The sequence below is a fragment of the Asterias rubens genome, chromosome 17, assembly GCF_902459465.1.
Source record: "Asterias rubens chromosome 17, eAstRub1.3, whole genome shotgun sequence".
Taxonomy (NCBI): Eukaryota; Metazoa; Echinodermata; class Asteroidea; order Forcipulatida; family Asteriidae; genus Asterias; species Asterias rubens.
The window spans coordinates 8,781,661-8,796,658 of record NC_047078.1 but is presented as its reverse complement, the minus strand read 5'-3'; the positions used below and the strand labels follow the sequence as shown (position 1 = coordinate 8,796,658).

Here is a 14,998-nt window from a genome sequence, read left to right as displayed (position 1 = left end):
GGTAAAAAAACCCTAAAATAGAGAGACCGCCAACAGTGATAGAGAGCTCAGTTGGTAACGCACCGGAAGGTAAAACTGGAGGTCATTGGTTCAAATCTCGTTCCAGTCAACTTCTCTTTTGTCAACCCCAAATTACTTAAAAAGAATGAACAAATCTTGGACGTCGCATATCATACCTTGTACAGTGGAAACTTTAGCAGATTTAGGATCTCTGTTATAGCTCCGCCCCCACTGCTCTCTGATTGGCTATTGAGACGGTTGATGGACAGCTGGTTGACAGGAACACTCTGGCCACTAGAAAAAGATATCAAGAATAAATCACATAAGACTTCTGAAAAACAATTTCTTTAAACTACTTCATGTTTGACCAAGTCCAAATTCTCCTGAAGACGAGAAAAGTTCTGTACGAAACGCTGAGACCACACCAGCTCTAAAAGGTTATCAAGAATAACTTATAAATGGCTTTGTTTTAACAAAGTTTGGCAGCGCAAACCCAACCAAACATGACACACTAATTCTGTTAGATTTCACTGGGTTTTGTAGTTGAGTTTATGTACACCAATGGATTCAGTTTTTATTCCGTTTTTAATGCAAATAGCCTGGCATACCAGTCTAGACCGTACTAACAATCACATGTAATTTGCATTAAACCATTTCTTTGACGCCACTCTTTTGACGAATTGTTGATTATAAAAAACAAATCTACACTCAACTTAAGATTTGTAACAAACTTAAAGGGACACATTGCCTTGGCAAGGTCGAGTTGGTCCATGTAAAGCTTTTGAAACCATTTGTTATGAAATTTATATGGTTAGAAATATGTTTTAAAAGTAGAATATAATGTTCCACACAAATATGCCTCGAAATTGCGTGGTTTTTCATTTTACTTTGCGATATGGCACGTTCGGCCATTTTATGGAGTCAAAAACTTGACTCCACAAAATAGCGTGCTTTGTTAGTTCATGACGTATAAGGTAAGCCATGCAAAATCAAGACATATTTGTGTGGTAATTATTTTCTACTTTTAAAACATCTTTCTAACCATATGCACTTATAACAAATGGTTTTAAACTCTTTCCATAGACCAACTTGCCCGATCGAAGGCAATGTGTCCCTTTAGGTAAATAGTTCAACTTGAAATTGACTGTCCTCCCAAATCTTGAAACAAGTTATCTTTTAATTTGCAAAAACATTTCACTGTTCAAACATTAGCTTCAATAACACAAATACTGTAAACGGATCAAAACATTGTGCTAGATAATGTTGCACAGCACCACAAAGTATACTAACAAATTTGGCAAAATAGTTTTAAGTGTGACCAAACGTTGTTTTACTAATATATTCTATCCGCAAATCTACACTTTCTCGTCAATTTTCCTTAACTTAATTTGCTAACCTGTCGAGTGATGTCAGATGTAACATTTGCAATGACAACTTGGCGAATTGCTCCACCTCATTGGCTACTCCATTCTTCATTTGGGTTGCCATGGATACCGTACCTACTTCATGAGGGCAAAGCGTTGACTGCATGTACTTCAGATTCTGCGGTGGAAAATTAACGTTTGAAATATTTGAACCTGTGAATTATAATAGTGATTACCACTTTTATGGTCCAGTAACCCATCCTTTCATTCTAAACATCCTTTGTCCTCGCCACTTCACTCCTATTGGTTCATAGCCACCAATATTGTCTCTGAAATAGAAACTTTGATTGGCTGTTATTTTCCCGCATCTTTCTGGATCCTTTCCTTAATCCCTTTTCCCCCTCTCTTTTTCTATAAATGGATATGTATTTGTTTGTACTTGTTTTATGCCTCTGAAGAAGGTCCGGATTGGATCGAAAGCTAAGGCCATCTACCCTATTCATTATTATTATTATAATATATACAGCGCTCAAATCAATTTCTCAGTGGCGCTCCAACATGTTTACCTGGTCACTGGTCATTTGTTTCATTTCTGAAAACCATCTCAGCTCCCTTTTACCACCACATTCCTTCAAAGGGAATCACTTCTCAATATGGTATACATTATATTAACAGCTGCAGTTGCTTCTTACCAAGTTAGTTGTTATGGTCAAATTGGACATGAAGTTTTTTGAGAAATTACACCCTCCCTTTAAAAAGTATTTCAGATATGTGACCATCCACCACAAATGGGCTGTAAAGTCGCACTTGCACATTGCAGAGCCTATTAAATTGTTTGGGTTTTCAAGAAAACTTTGAGAAATCTGAATAAAAAAATATGTGGCTTTGAGAAATCATAACTTTGTCAAGAAATATCTGATTTAAATGTGGATGGTATCATTTTGAAGCTGATTACACACTCTCTCAAAAAATGCATTAATCCCATAACAGTGAAAGTGTCAACTTTACAGCCCATTGGTGGTGGATGATCACATATGTTTCTAATATCATTTGCATCTCAGGATGTTAAACTATCATCTCTTTACCTCTCTTTGTATTACTTCCAGCTTCTTCTTTGCTTCCGAGTTCTGTCGGACTAAAACTCGGATCAAATCCTGCTTCCTCTCCTATCAAACAGACATCCAAGATAAACCAGATTAAAGGAATGCAATAAAATAAGATACTGGTTGAAACATAAATCTTACAGTCAAACTCTCCTCATCTACTTCTACAGTGAAGCGCATTTTAGGAAGTACATTTTTTTCTCGAACTAATCTCTTAAGCTTGAGAAGGATTAGCACCAAGTCTAGAAGTCCCTAGATTCACCGTCAATTAAATTGTTGGATACACAGTTCTTATACAGCATTTTATCACATTCAAGGACATGTAAAAGCACTGTTTTTTTTTAACATACGGGTGAACCCCTTTCTCTTTAACAACAAGTGTAATTTGGCTCTTTTACATGCATTACACAACACACATGACCTACAGTGCTTTACGTCCCGTCTGAAGGTCGAGACAATAAATAATGGTTAAGTGTCTTGCTTTACAGGCACTGTACACTATTGGTAGCTGTCAAAGACCAGTGTTCTCACATGGTGTATCCCATCATAAGCGTAAAATAACAAGCCTGTGAAAATTTGGGCTCATTTGGTCATCTAAGTTGCGAGAAAATTATGAAAGAAAATACACCCTTGTTGGAGGAATTTGTGTGCCTCATATAAGAATAAAAGACTTCTAGCTAGAAGTCTTTGATTGTTTTAGTGAGAAATTACCTCATTCTCAAAAACTACGTTACTTCAGAGGGAGTCGTTTCCCACAATGTTTTATACTATCAACAGCTCTCCAATGCTCGTTACCAAGTCAGTTTTTAAGTTAATATTTGTTTTGAGTAATTACCAAACGTGTACCTTCCCTTTAAGGACACTAGTGTCACAACAGGGACCCAAACCCACACTCCGCTGATCAGATACACCAGAGCTTGAATCCAGTGTTCTTACTGCTCGGCCTACGACACGCCAATACAGAGCAGTTTCACCCTACGTCTATAAACACAAAACTCTCTTCTAAAAAGTTCAAGAATTTAACAACAAATCTTAAAGCATTTTGCTGAAATCCCCATTAGTGCAGTGTCTAGACTCACAGTCAAGGCTTTAAAGTCTTGAATCTTCTGGTACTTTCCGTACAGTTCATCTTTCTCCTTTGATGCTTTGAATGATGATTCTTGTAGAGCTCTGCAAGATTCTCTCAACTGCTCCACGGCGGCTGAAGCTGAGGCTAACTCTAACTCAGTAGAAAATAGTGCTCTGTGAGGTACACAGAGGAACGAATGAAGGAAGTTTAGTAGATAGTAATGCGTTACACAACACAGGGGACCAACGGCTTTACGCCCCATCCGAAGGACGAAGCAATGGTCAAGTGTCTTGCTCAAGGACAAAAGTGTCACAGCTGGGGATTCGACCCCACACTCTGCTGATCAGAAACACCAGAGATTGAATTCGGTGATTAATTATCATAGAATAATTATCATACAATAATTATCATAATATGGTAATTATCAAAGACCAGCTCAACATATGCATAAAATAACAAGCCTGTGAAAATTTTGGCTCAATTGGTCATCGAAGTTGCTAGAAAATAATGAAAGAAAAAAAACACCCTTGTTGCACAAGCTTGTGTGGTTTCAGATGCCTGAGAAAGGCTTTAGGTCTTTCTCAGACAGATTGAAATATTTTAGTTGGGAAGCACATCTTTCGCAAAAACTAAGTTGCTTCAGAGAGATTTGTTGCCAATAATATTTTATACTATCAGCCGCTCTCTGTTGCTCATTACCAACTAAGTATTTATGCTAATATATACATTTCGCGAAAAAACCCAAGCGTGTCCAGTGCCTTTAACTTTTTTATTTCTAAAAGTATCCTTTGTATTCTGAACTGTTGGACAGCGTTTGTAATCAACTTGGACATTTTTCTTTTTAGGACACCTTAGAAATTGTTTTTATAGACACTGGACACTTTTAGTAATTGTCAAAGACCAGACTTCTCATTTGGTGTATCTCTACAACATGCATAAAATAACAAACCTATAAAAAAATGAGCTCAATTGGTCGTAGAAAGCGCAAGAGAATAATGGAAGATAAAACACCCTTGTTGCACAAGTTATGTGCTTTCAGTTGCCTTGAATTCGAGACCTCAGATTCAAGACCTCAGCTGAGGTCTCGAATTCAATTCAATATTTTACTGAGAAATGACTTCTTTCTCAAAAACTACATTACTTCAGAGGGAGCTGCTTCTCACAATGTTTCATACTATCAACAGCTCTTTTGCTCTTTACCAAGTAAGTTTTTATGTTAACAATTATTTGTTAGTAATTACCAATAGTATCCAGTGCCTTTAAACAAACAAAAACCCTCAAATTTAATTGCACAGTTTAATAAATGATACCTGGTCATTTCCAGAGCTCCGGGCTGCGATGTTAATGAAGTAGAAAGACGCTTCTGAACCTGAGAGACTAACTGGGCTAGTCTTTTGTCAAGGCGCCAAGCATTGTTTAGACTTTGCTCTGTACTCATGAATGCACGCATATGGGACAACTGCTTCTCCTGCAAACAAAATCAAAGGAACACAAAAACTATATAACAATTGACCTCTTGGCGAAGGTCACTGTGATAGTAGAAACAATATTGAATCCACCAAATTCTTCAGGTATAGTTATCTCTTTAATATATAGGATTTGAGGCACTGCATGGTGAGGTATCAATGTATATTTGGTTTGCGGTAACACCATGTGTGTATCTACTTGCCAGGTAGAGTTTGTTCTTAGAGAACTGTCTTGTTTTATTCTACTGCCGCGGAGTAGATAATCGGAGGTTCGGGAGACTTCTCAGTTCTGAAAAGAACTGTCCTGCTCGCTAACTATTACCTGGGCGGATGGTACAGAAAATAGACTGGACTACTACTTTAGCTTATAGGATCGTAATTAACTGTACTGCCACAGAGTCAGTTCTGAAATTTGTCTCAACGATTGGACTAGCTTGCTCTAGTCATCGTCAGGAGACTCTTTTTAATCATACATATTTCTGGTAATGAAACCGAGGATGCCTTAAAAGTGAACTTAATCACTGTAGCTGGCAAGCCTGAGGAAACTAAAACTAAGGATGCTAGTTGCTATGTGAACCAGAAACACGGGGATTGACAGGCTTGTTTCTTATTCGCCAAATATTACATGTCTGAGCTTTTCAGTCAGAATTGTGAGATCAAGGAAGGAGGTAAGCAAAAGCAGTAGTCCCAGCCAATTTTCGATACCTTCCGCACAGGTCGTAGTTAAAAAGCAGGACAGTTCTTTTCAGAACTGAGAAGTCTCCCGAACTATCCGAATAATCTTCTCCGCGGTAGTATAATTAAAAAAGACAGTTCTCTAAGAACAAACTCTACCTGGCAGGTAGATACACACATGGTGTTACCGCAAACCAAATATATATTGATCCCTCAACATGCAATGCCTCAAATCATATAGACGATGTGAGCTCTGACGTCACTCGAAAATCATAACATGATTTGGCGCATTTCGCCAGGCAAAACATTTGTGTTTTGGCAGCCAGCTATAAAGTACACACAATCTTACCATGACTACGCATCTTTTTGCCCGGCGAAACATGACGTGTACAGTGTTTTGTCTACAGAGGGCAGTTTGAATGTAAACATAGGTCACATCGCCTATTAAGGAAGGAGTTTGTTACCTCGATAAGTTGATGAACACTGAGGGTGATGTCAGGAGCTGATGATGTATCTTCAAGACCTCGAGACCCATGCTTGAATCTTGACAATCAACAAAGGAAGACAAATTATTTTGGAGGAAGATGGTTTACAGACTGTATATAGTTCATTGAAAATAACACCTTTAATTCAATCAGATTTCAGAGAATTTCATGGCTATTTATATTTTTACAAACTCGGGTAGACCGCCAACATAATAGTGGCTTCTTTTGATAGCGCTCATATCTGTCAACCAGTGCCTTAATGGGCGTTCATTAAGATTCAGTATTTCCTGAAAGGTATGTGGGGCTTACGGTGGCCCACAACTGTCACGGCAAAACAAAAAGCGCCACGGCAAAACAAAAAGCGCCACAGCAAAACGAAAAGAGCCACGGCAAAACGAAAAGCGCCACGGCAAAACGCAAAGAGCCGCTGGTGATTCATGGGATAGGATATAAATGGTCAGCACGTGCAGTTGATCTTTAGGCCCACGTAATGTGTTGTCGGAAATCGTATTGGTTTATGTCAGTACACCAGTGGCAGTACAGACAAGTGTGTCATTTTCTGGGGTTTTAGCCCTTGTGACTGGTCATGAGACGTTTCCATGATACGAAAATTGGAGTTTGGACCATGACGTTTCTAGCTGTGGTGGTCAGTCAGTGTTCCTAAACATATGCTAAAAATACGGAGTACTTTTGTACTAACCAGCAGCTAGTACTAGTAGTAGACCACTCTGTTCTAAACTAATTTAACTTTTTTGTAAGCTACTATATAGTACTACTAGTACGTAGTAGTACACATCATTGTTATCAACTTGAAAAAAAGGGTCACTTGCATACAACATAAAATTAAAAAGAACAAAAGAACATAATTATAAAAAAATACTAAAATTTAAATTTAAAACATCAGTTTACTTAGGCTAGCCTTTAAAATTATCCACCTCCTCTTCCACCTCCTTTTCCACATTAAGAACAAAAATTATCTGCACTCCCGAGTTCATTCCCGCAGTTACTGCAGAAGGGCAGTTCCTTTCTATTTCTTTTCTTCTTTTTTTGTTTTTAAAGCCATTGGACACTTTCGGAACAGACAAAAAATTAAAAGTTCACAAATTTACAAATTACTTACAGGGTTTACAGAAGGTAATGGTGAAGACTTCTCAAGAAATATTGTTCCATGAAATGCTTTACTTTTTGAGAAAACACTAAAACAATATTAATTCTCGATATCGAGAATTACGGATTTATTTTAAACACATGTCATGACACGGCGAAACGTGCGGAAAGAAGGGGTGGGTTTTCCCACCCCTTCCCCATATAAGTTCTGATACACCATAGAGAATTCTCTATGGATACACAAAGTCAACTCGGTCCGTATGGTTGAGGGAAAGTTCTTTGACTTGGAAAACAAATAACTAAATTCCTTTGACTTTGTACATTTAAACGAGATGAGTGTGTACCGATCTCTAGGGTATATTCGATACCTTCAATAGCGTCTCATTTGTTTTTATATTCAACATGTGTTTGTTTCACATTTGAATAATTGTGTTGGGCGAATAAATTTCAACTGAAAAACAATGAGTTCAATGTACGATTTATGAGAAAATTAATGTTTGGTTAAAAATAATAATGAATAAAATAAAAATAAAATAATAATAATAATAAACAAAACTTTCCAGTTAACCTTACACGTAATAAAAAAAATCAAAACACTGGACCTACCAATAAAATAATAATGAAAAACCCCAAAAACATTAAGGTTGGTTGAAAACAAAAAGTAAGTAAACTTACACGAACATAATAATATTATCAAGTTAACACGAAACAGTACAATAAAATAATTTTAAAAACATGAAGGTTGTTGGTCCAACTTCATTCTGGAGCACCCTACACTACTAAACCAGTGCTAAGCAGTTGTTCCTAGCATTACTCTTACCTCAACTGTTCGGCATCTGTCTTGATATCAGTGTTGTTTGTCATCTAGCTAAGGTTAACTACTTTATTCTTAGGCACCCTACATCACTAAACCAGTGCTAAGCAGTTGTTTCTAGCATTACACTTACCTCAACTGTTCGGCATCTGTCTTGATATCAATGTTGTTTGTCATCTGGCGTAGATTGTGAGATTCTTCATCCGAGATGAGAGCGAGGGATCTGACAATCTGATTGGCTGGACTCTCAGAGAGAACTTGCTCAATACTCGTCCACATCTTATTCTGTCTCTCACTCCTTAAAATGGTTATACATTTTTTTTATGGTTTTCTTTAATACTTAAATATTTATTTTATTGAATGTTTTCACTTTTTCCCCTTTTAAAATTTGATGACACCTGTGCCCAATTTCATAGAACTTCTTAAGCACAAAAAGTAGCTATATGTAAGCGTAACCAAATTTTGCTTACCAGAATAAGGTTACCAGCCAAAATACCATGTCATGTGTACAATAAGTGACTGGTATCCTGCTCATTTCTGCTAAGCAGAAAACTGTTCAGCAATATTTTCTGCTTAAGCAGCTCTATGAAATTGTCCCCTGTTAGTGGTGTTTAACCTCTGTTGGTTATTCCAACCCCCCCCCCCCCCCAAAAAAAAAAAAGAGTCTGAGAGGTAAAATGGTCTGGTGCAGGTAAACGTATATGTTTGTGAGTTTACATTCAACTATAACATCAAGGAATCAATACTTACATTAACTTGGAGTTGGAGCCAAAATCTCCCTTCAGCATCTGACGAAGGAAAGATCCGACCTCATCGCACGACTCACGGACACTTTTCTATAAAAAGACAAAACAAACATAATGAAGCTTTAGTTTCCTTCACTCACACTTCTTCAAACTTATCCTTTTGGCATTTTCACATTGTGCATACTCTTGACAGGCTTGGAATCAAAACAGAGTCAATGGAGGCGATGCCCTCTGCTGGCTTCTTGTATCAAAATTGAAATGGTCTGAATAGAGTGGAGTTGTTGTGGCTGAGCAGTTAAGAGCACCGCCACCCGATTTCAAGCTCTGACCTGTTAAAGGGAGTGTGGGTTAGGGAGTCGTGACACTTAACCACTACTTCGTCCTTCTGATGGGAAGTAAAGCTGTAGGTGCCGTGTGTTGTTATAACCGAGCGTGTCATGGCCGAGCGGTTAAGAGCATCGGATTCAAGCTCTGGTATTTGATCAGCAGAGTGTTGGTTCGAATCCCGGTCGTGACACTTGCTATGTAAAATTGGGTAGGTAGTGCTTTCTGCTCTACCAGCCAGGCATTCAGATTGATGATACCCAAGCCTACATCCGTATGGACTGTAAAAGGGGTAACCCTGTTTCAGCCCTAGGAGTAGGTGGCTACAGCCTCTGGAAAAAATAGGCCTTGCGTGTCTGGCGACTTTCATAAAAAATAAATAAAAAATAAATAAATAAATAACAACTATCATCACACGTAAAAGACCCAAGTACACACTTATTGCAAAGAGAAGGGAGTGCCCCGGTGTATCTGGCAGTGCAACTATCTTTAAGGCTGCACTTGAAAGGAAGAAGAGGAGTACCATAGACACTTTATACTTACAGTGCATGCAGATTCAAGTCCGATTGTTGGTGAAGTGTTGGTTTGATTTGATCCTTGTTTACTAAACAGAAGAGACTTCCCGTGTGAACTGTGGACAAGCAAACAAACAAAATCTTCAACTGAAGTTTCTTTGGCATCTTCTCTTTAAATGGGTATCTTCAGGGGCCGATTTCACAAAGCTATTATAGAATTCATCGCAAGACAAATTGTCAGTATTACCATAGCGATGTGCACTTGTGACATCACACTTTTCTTAGAAACTACGATTGATTTGCAGTTAAGATCAATCTTAGGTCTTTGTGAAATCCGCCCCTGGTCTAAGAGTGAAAGTGCACTTTTAAGGGTCCCATTATTTCATGACCAGAAAGGTTTTATAAAAAGGACAAAATAGGTCAAGTTTCTTATGGTAAGTTTTATCTAGTACAAGTAAAAGGTAAAAGGAGAGTATGTTAATGTTTGTGTGTGCTTCTCAACTAAATTAATAATGTCTTTGTTTTGTTGTTTCTTTTAAGAGCAATCATTGGACGCCCGGCCACTTCATAGCAAGGGCTAAATGAAACTGATTTGTGCTGTTGACCCAAACCATCTGCCACCAGGGGCACGCTGGCACCTACTCCGGCCTGGGGCTGTAATTTATCTTGGACCAATTTTTGTAAGACTTTAAGCCTAAAAATACAGCAAACTGTTTTTTTCAGTGAATATTTGACATCAATGTCCTGATTTACCTTTTGAGTTCTCGATAATGATTGAGTTTCGCTGTGACTCGTTTAATATACTCATCGTATCTTGCAGTATCTGCCTTACACTCAGCTGAGTGAGCAGCGAGTAGCATCTGTTTGTGATGAAGATCGGACATCTCGGAGCAACTTCTCTGGTAATCATCCTCTGCCAATCAAGAAGGCAACTAATATTAAGTCGTGGCCTAGCGGTTAACAGCAATGGATTCAAACTCTGGCGTTTCTGATCAGCTGAGTGTGGGTTTGAATCCTAGTCGTGACACCTGTGTCCTTAAGCAAGAAAGACACTTCACCATGATGCTTTGTCCTTCGTATGGGACGTAAAGCCGTTGGTTCAGTGTGTTGTGTAACGCATGTAAAAGAACCCAGTGCACTTAGAAGAGAAGGGGGTTCGCCCCGGTGTTCCTGGTTTGATTGGAAGGGCAAGGTAAACATTTTATGCCCCTTTGCCTGGCCTCGCCGGTGGGGCATAAAAACTGTAACAAATATCAAAGCACTGACGCGCATCATGTGATGAAACCGTTTCCAACACTTTTATATTCATAAAATAAAAATAAAATTATTGCCAAAAACAAAGATTTTCAAAAATTCACAAGAATCCCAGAAAGAGAGCAACTATAATAAATATAAATATGAATAGTAGACTTGCGGGTACAACCATGTGTAAAATCTCTTTTGAGGGAGTGGTGGCTCTGAAAAGAGCCGGTGTGGTCTCAACATCTTGAAAAGTATACTCTGCTCGTCTTCAGGAGAAGAGTATGCTGTTCGTCGAACGTCGAAACCAAACCAGCTCTTTTCAGAGCCACCACTCCTTCAAAAGAGTTTTTACCCATGGTTGTACCCGCAAGTTTACTATTCTTATTTGTATTTACAGTTACTCTTATTCTTCACACCATGCAAAGCTTCAAACACCGGTTAATCTCAGAAAAGTTCACCAACCTGCGGATAAGATCTCTGACTGCAACCTCCCAAGATCTTTATCAAGACGTCCGACATCAGACTTAACTCCAGTCAGCTGAGATCTTAATTCTCTTTGCCTTTGTAGTAACTCACTCCTCTCCTGAGTGAATTTGACACCATCTTTGTACTTGACGGTGTGGGAAGGAGCGCGTTTATGTCTGCTTTGGCTGAACAATGACTCAATTAAGGATCCAGAATAGTTAACCAAATAAAACAACAATTATTTCAATAATATTTACAACTATGAAAACTAACAAACCCCCCTTCCCTGAATTTGTTTTTCTAATAACACAGGCATGTGAGCTGGGCATCGGAAAAAATAGCGGAAAACTTGACAGGCTTTAAATTGCAGGGTAGAAAAAATATTAATAGAATCATAGGCCACAATTCTTACATGGTAACAACATGTTGTTCATCCTCATTTTCAAGATATGGCTTTCCTTAGACATGTCTTCGATGACAGCCATTTATTGTTTTGCGATCGCATAAATGCATCCGGGGTAACGATTAAAAAAGCAGAGCCTGCGGAAAAAATGCGGAATGGAAAAAAAAACGAATATCTGCTGAAATCTCACATGCCTGTAATAATTGATGGAATTGAAAAAAATAATTAAAAAATTTGTTTCAATTAAAACAAGAAATCAAACTCAAAACTTATAATAATTGACGTCACACTTTGAGGCTCAAGAATTACGCCTTGTGCAGGATTCTGCCAGATGTACCTTTGACCTCGCATTAATTTCACATGAAGATTCGCAGTCAATTCACACGTACATGTACACACTTATAGACTACATGCATGTATACACAATGTACAAGTGTATATATTCTATTTGGTATGCGGTAACAGCATGTGTGCAACTACTTGCCAGGGAGAGTTTAGAGAACTGTCTTTCTACCTGGCTCCAAGTAGATAGACACATGGTGTTACCGAAAACCAAATAAAACATGAATACCTCACCATGCAATGCCTTAAATTCTATAATATACAGGTACTTGTACTTGTTCAAACATGCATGCAGATGATCAAAAGCTGACAAACCTCAGACCAATTATAAAACAGATATGGAAAGCTTAAGTCACAGCACGTTTATCCAAAGGAATCATTGTAATACAATACAGTATATCCAATCAAATCATTGGACCAGTATTATAAGACCAGTGCCTGTCTTTATATCAACAAGGATAAAGACATGGGGCCAGTCTTCTTACGTATAAGCCTTGTTGAGAAACCCCAAAACTATTACTTAAAGCCACTGGAGACCTATGGTAAAAAGACCAGTCTTCTCACTTGGTGTATCTCAACATAATTATGCACAAAATAACAAACCTGTGAAAATTTTAACTCAATTGGTAGTCAAAGTTGCGAGATAATAATGGAAGAAAAACACCGTTGTCACACGAAGTTGTGTGCTTCCAGATGCTTGATTTCGGGACCTAAAAATCTAATTCTGAGGTCTCGAAATCAAATTCGTTGAAAATTACTTCTTTCTGAAAAACTATTAACTCAGAGGGAGCCAGTTCTCACAATGTCTTATACTATCAACATCTCTCCATTGCTCTTTACCAAAAATGTTTTTATGCTAACAATAATTTTGAGAAATTACCAAAAGTGCCCACTGCCTTTAAACAGAATAGCTTAAGACCTTTTTACACTGTACATGTATCTCTTTATCCCCTGTGGAATACAGCCCTGGGGAGGTCCTATGAGTTCTTTTCACCCTGCGGCCACGGTTTGCCTGGCGCACTTTTACACTGTCCCGCCTTGGTCCCCATTCCACTGGGTTCTGGTTGCATGTTTCAAGAATACCATAGGAATTTACCGCTTACCCCTACTCAAGAGCAGGAGTGGCTATTTCCTGAGGTATGCCTGGTTCACACTCACTCGTTCGGTCGCCCACAGGGGGGCTCAAGTATGGCTTTTCCAAGTAATATACCATAGGAATTTACTGCTTACCCCTACTCAATAGCAGGAGTGGCTATTTCCTGGGGTATGCCTGGTTCACACTCACTCGTTCGGTCGCCCACAGGGGGGCTCAAGTATGGCTTTTCCAAGTAATTCGGTCTTGTATGAGGGTGGCAAGTTCGTCAGCCGATTCTACACCGATGTTCTTTTGCAGCACACCGGTATAAGACATTTTTGATCTTCCTAGTCTCATGTGTCTGTGAGTTCGTAACCATAGAATGACTTTGTGTGCCTCCCACTCTGGGTGTCTGTAACAGTGGCCTGCTAAATGCATCATAAGGGGAAGATCAAGGGACTTTGTCTCAGGGTTGCCCCTGGGGAATGGAGCAGAGTGAAAAGGGCTTTAAATCATTAATAAGGAATCAGTAAATTCCTGATAAAGGATACAGAGCTAGATTTCCTTTCATCTTTCTGGCAGTCTGAGCCGAATAGACTCTCTGGATTACAAAGTCCCACACATCAAGAAGACTTCCTCGGCAAATCCTATAAATCAAAATCAAAACAATCAATAAGTCAAAATCATAAATAAGACTGATATGACGACGATCAGAGCATTTTGATCGAATTGTTGAGTCTTTAACCAACGGTTCTTTTCAGAACCAACACTACTCAAAAGAGAGAATTTCACATGGCGTTACCGCAACCCTCTCATAGTTACTGAATCAAGTTCAGGTTCAAACTCTTGACCTTGAAATACCTAGAATAGATTAACTCAAGTTTCTGGTATGGTTTTGGTACCTTCAGGCCATTGATGTTTATGTGATTGTGCTAATAAATTAAACATGCAGTTGTTCTCCCTTTACAGTGGTATGCTAGCTAAATGCCAGTTAGATTACAATGGAGGTCAGAGGTCATAAATACTTACTCTCTAAGCTCCTGTACAGTGGGCATTGGAGCATTAACGTGGCGCCCCTGAGGGAGGAAATTCATCTCTTGTGTCGCCCATTCATGGAGAAGGACGGCCACATCATTCCGTCTGTCAGACATTGCTGTAAAATTAAATATAAAAGAACATAAATTCTGAATATATGAAATGGAAAAGTTATAAATGCCAATGGTTGCATTCACATGATGATAAGCAGGATTGAATAATGTTCATCGTATTTAACATAGACCCAGTAACTGGGTTGTCATTCACTAGACCTAGAAAAAAAAAGAAAAAAAGGAGTACAGCACGCCAGTTTCTGGGTCAAGTATTATTAGCAATGTAATAGCAGTATTTATTACGCTTCTTTAGTAATATGAATTAAAGCCATTGGACACTTTCGGTTAACAGTATTGTCCAAGTCCCACACTTCGTGTATCACAACTTATATATCAAAAAACCAAACCTGTAAAAATTTAGGCTCAATCGGTCATCGGAGTGGGGAGAAAATAACGGGAAAACCCACCCTTGGTTTCCGCACGTTTCACCGTGTCATGACATGTGTTTAAAATAAATCTGTAATTCTCGCTTTCGAGAATTGATATTGTTTCAATGTTTTCTCAAAAAGTAAAGCATTTCATGGAATAATATTTCAAGAGAAGTCTTTCACCATTACCTTCTGTAAACCCTGTAAATTATTTGTAAATCTGTGAACTTTAATCTTTTTTTCTGTACCGAAAGTGTCCAAGTGTCCAATGTTGTCTTTTGTTGAAT

General features: G+C 38.4%; 1 protein-coding gene across 4 annotated transcripts in view; it reads right to left on the bottom strand.

Annotated features, from left to right (window-relative positions):
* Nucleotides 1-14,998, bottom strand: part of LOC117301393 (AUGMIN subunit 5-like) — a 29,735-nt gene that overhangs the window by 2,484 nt on the left and 12,253 nt on the right. For all 4 annotated transcript variants that reach the window (XM_033785349.1, XM_033785350.1, XM_033785351.1 and 1 more), the window contains exons 2-14: nt 14,225-14,348; nt 13,747-13,842; nt 11,373-11,560; nt 10,422-10,581; nt 9,697-9,784; nt 8,834-8,919; nt 8,217-8,381; nt 6,142-6,220; nt 4,847-5,004; nt 3,547-3,709; nt 2,450-2,530; nt 1,397-1,542; nt 177-294 (exon numbers count right to left, since the gene is read on the bottom strand). In XM_033785349.1, coding sequence (XP_033641240.1) covers nt 177-294; nt 1,397-1,542; nt 2,450-2,530; nt 3,547-3,709; nt 4,847-5,004; nt 6,142-6,220; nt 8,217-8,381; nt 8,834-8,919; nt 9,697-9,784; nt 10,422-10,581; nt 11,373-11,560; nt 13,747-13,842; nt 14,225-14,348 — 1,652 coding nt within the window. The remainder of the gene's footprint in view (nt 1-176; nt 295-1,396; nt 1,543-2,449; nt 2,531-3,546; nt 3,710-4,846; nt 5,005-6,141; nt 6,221-8,216; nt 8,382-8,833; nt 8,920-9,696; nt 9,785-10,421; nt 10,582-11,372; nt 11,561-13,746; nt 13,843-14,224; nt 14,349-14,998) is intronic.